General features: G+C 43.0%; 1 protein-coding gene across 1 annotated transcript; it reads right to left on the bottom strand.

Moving 5' to 3' along the window:
* Positions 1–64: 64 nt before the first annotated feature.
* LOC103800314 (transcription factor AP-2-delta) lies at positions 65–1,510 on the bottom strand (the record flags this gene model as incomplete). Its single annotated transcript, XM_009072690.1, has 2 exons — positions 1,472–1,510; positions 65–568 (listed from the first exon to the last, which is right to left on the bottom strand). Coding segments are annotated over exons 1-2 (543 nt in total), but the record flags the coding sequence as incomplete, so codon positions are not given.
* Positions 1,511–2,441: the final 931 nt, after the last annotated feature.

The following is a 2,441-nucleotide window of genomic DNA, read 5'->3' as shown; positions in this document are numbered from 1 at the left end:
GGAATGTCCAGGGCAGGGGGAGGGGAGAAGAAGGTATCTCGAAAGGAGATCGCATGCTATTTACCTGCAAATCGTCTGCTCCCGAGGCTGCAAGCCCGAGGCTTGGTCCTGGCAGGAGTCTTTGATCTGGATGCATCCCATATTGGGATCCATGGCTCATAAGAGACAGGTCGTGGCGGCGGTAAGCATCTAAGCACCCCAGCTCTCTCCTCTGCTCGTCCAAGCAAGAGGACTTGAGCGCCCGCGCATTGTGCAGGTTAATAAAATCAGTGGGTTCTCCATGGTGGATCTGCTGGTAGTACTGCTGGGAGTGATGGAGAGAGTTCAAGGAGTAAGCGTCGGGGTTGACTGCCGGGTGGCTGTGTTGGAACTCGAACTCGTAGTGGAAGGACTGGTGGTGCAGTGGGGTGTACTGGTGGTTAGTGGAGAAGTACGGGGAGGCGAACTCGGTGCCCGTGGTAGAGTAAGTGAGAGGAGACGAGGAGGAATAGGCGACAGTCGAGTTGGCCACAGATTCCAGGCATCCAAGCTGCATCAAACGGTAACTGTTTGATCCGTCATGACGTATCTGAAAGGAAGAAGTGAAAAGAAGACCCCAAAACTGGAGGTTTGTCATTGAAAACCCAGGGTACGGTTCTTCCAAGCACTCTGTCCTGCATAGCTTCTCCCCCTGCAGAAGCGTCTAAGCCTGCGAGCGGCAACCCCAGCAACAAAAGATCCTTTCCTACCTTGGGCTGGTGCCATAAAGGTCTGTTCAAAAAATCATAAACAGCCCAGCCTGCCCTTAATACCGTCAAGCGAAAGGAATCCACGCACTGAAATAAAAACTATCTATCTATCTATCTGTCCATCCATCCACCTCCTGATCACAGCTGTAATATCTGGGGCTGACACAAAAAAAAAGTCATCAAACAGAGGAAACTACCGAGAATACACACGCGTCCCGTCCCTATGTTACAGCGTTATACATTGAGAAAGCTTTGCCGCTTGCTTGCCTTCCTTCCTTTCTTCCTTCCTTCCTTCCCTTCTTTTTTTTTTGAGCCCCTATTTTTCTTTCTTTTTAAAATAACGAATCAGATCCAAATTTTCCCCCCCTCCTTTCCCTGCGTTTCGAAAGAAAGGAGAGTCCTGCTTTTTAGCGAGAACTCCCCATTCCTGGCGAGCTGGTGGTGATTTCTCTCCACTTCATTATATTATTAGGGGTATTATTCTGATTTTCGTTCTGGCAACGGTTTTAACGTGGTAATGAGTTGCCCTTGCTGGCGACAGATGTCATAACGAATTTTCTCTCTATACTTCTTTAAGTTATCTCTGAAGCCGGATTATAATTAAATGTAACGGTCCAATATGGATTTTAAAAAAATGGAAACAACCACACAGGCACATCCACACACACATATGCACACATACACGCACACACACATCCACACACGCGCGCACACACACACACACACTCACACACACAAAATACCTCTGCATCGTGGACGAGACCTGGAAAGGTAGTTGACATTTTTTGGTTCTCCGAAAAAAAAAAAAAAAAAAGAGGAAAAAAACCCCAACTCTGGATAAAAGTCCCCTCTCCAAATTTAAGGAAAAAATGAAAAAAAAAAAGGAAAAATTTGAAAAATCCAAAGTTCATGTATTTCCCCAATTTTTTTTAGAAAAAAATCTCTACAGACAGAGAGAATTTGCAATGTATCTGCATAGATCAGATCTCTCGCTTTTCCATGCACCTCCTTAAAAACCTGTAGGAACAAAATTTTCCCTCTGCACAAAAGCTGCTCCCTGGATCAGATTTTGTACTTGCTGGGTATTTCTTTGGCTGATGTCGTAGGTCCCTTGGTAATATAGAAGTTTTGAAAATTAAGCATCAGCACTGAGAACTGGGAGGACAATAGATAGAGGAGCTTCATCCCAGGAGACAAGGAATAAATATTGTATCTTCGCCTAATAAGGAACTGTAGGTTCTTTCAACATTTTTATACATTTTTTCCTCCACTCTTTAGAATGCTTTTTCTTACCCAGGCTAATATGGGAGCTAATCTGAACGAAGGGGGTATTTTGTGTACATTTTATTGGGAAGACATAAAGCCAATATATATAAATATATATTATTAAACCATCCTTTTCAATAGGTAAGTGCTCCTTCCTGTTGATTATACTGCTTTTAAATACTGACCAGAATCTAAGATTGCACATTTGTATGTGTGTCTGTTTAACTGTATATTTTTTTCCTAAATGAAAACTATGTGGTTTGTTTTGGTTTGGGTTTGTTTTTTGGTTTTTTTTACCCTTTCATTTACATCGAATTTAAGTCCACCCCACACTCCAACCTGCTTTTAAAGCTGCCTAATATGCTATCTTCCAGGCTTCTTTAAATAGCATTTTCAAACATAAAACTCGGGTGAGACCACAAAGTATCACTGCAGTGACATATGATA

The sequence above is a fragment of the Acanthisitta chloris genome, unplaced genomic scaffold (genome assembly GCF_000695815.1).
Source record: "Acanthisitta chloris isolate BGI_N310 unplaced genomic scaffold, ASM69581v1 scaffold19504, whole genome shotgun sequence".
Classification (NCBI taxonomy): Eukaryota; Metazoa; Chordata; class Aves; order Passeriformes; family Acanthisittidae; genus Acanthisitta; species Acanthisitta chloris.
The sequence above is the reverse complement of the archived record's forward strand: the minus strand, read 5'-3'. Positions and strand labels throughout refer to the sequence as shown.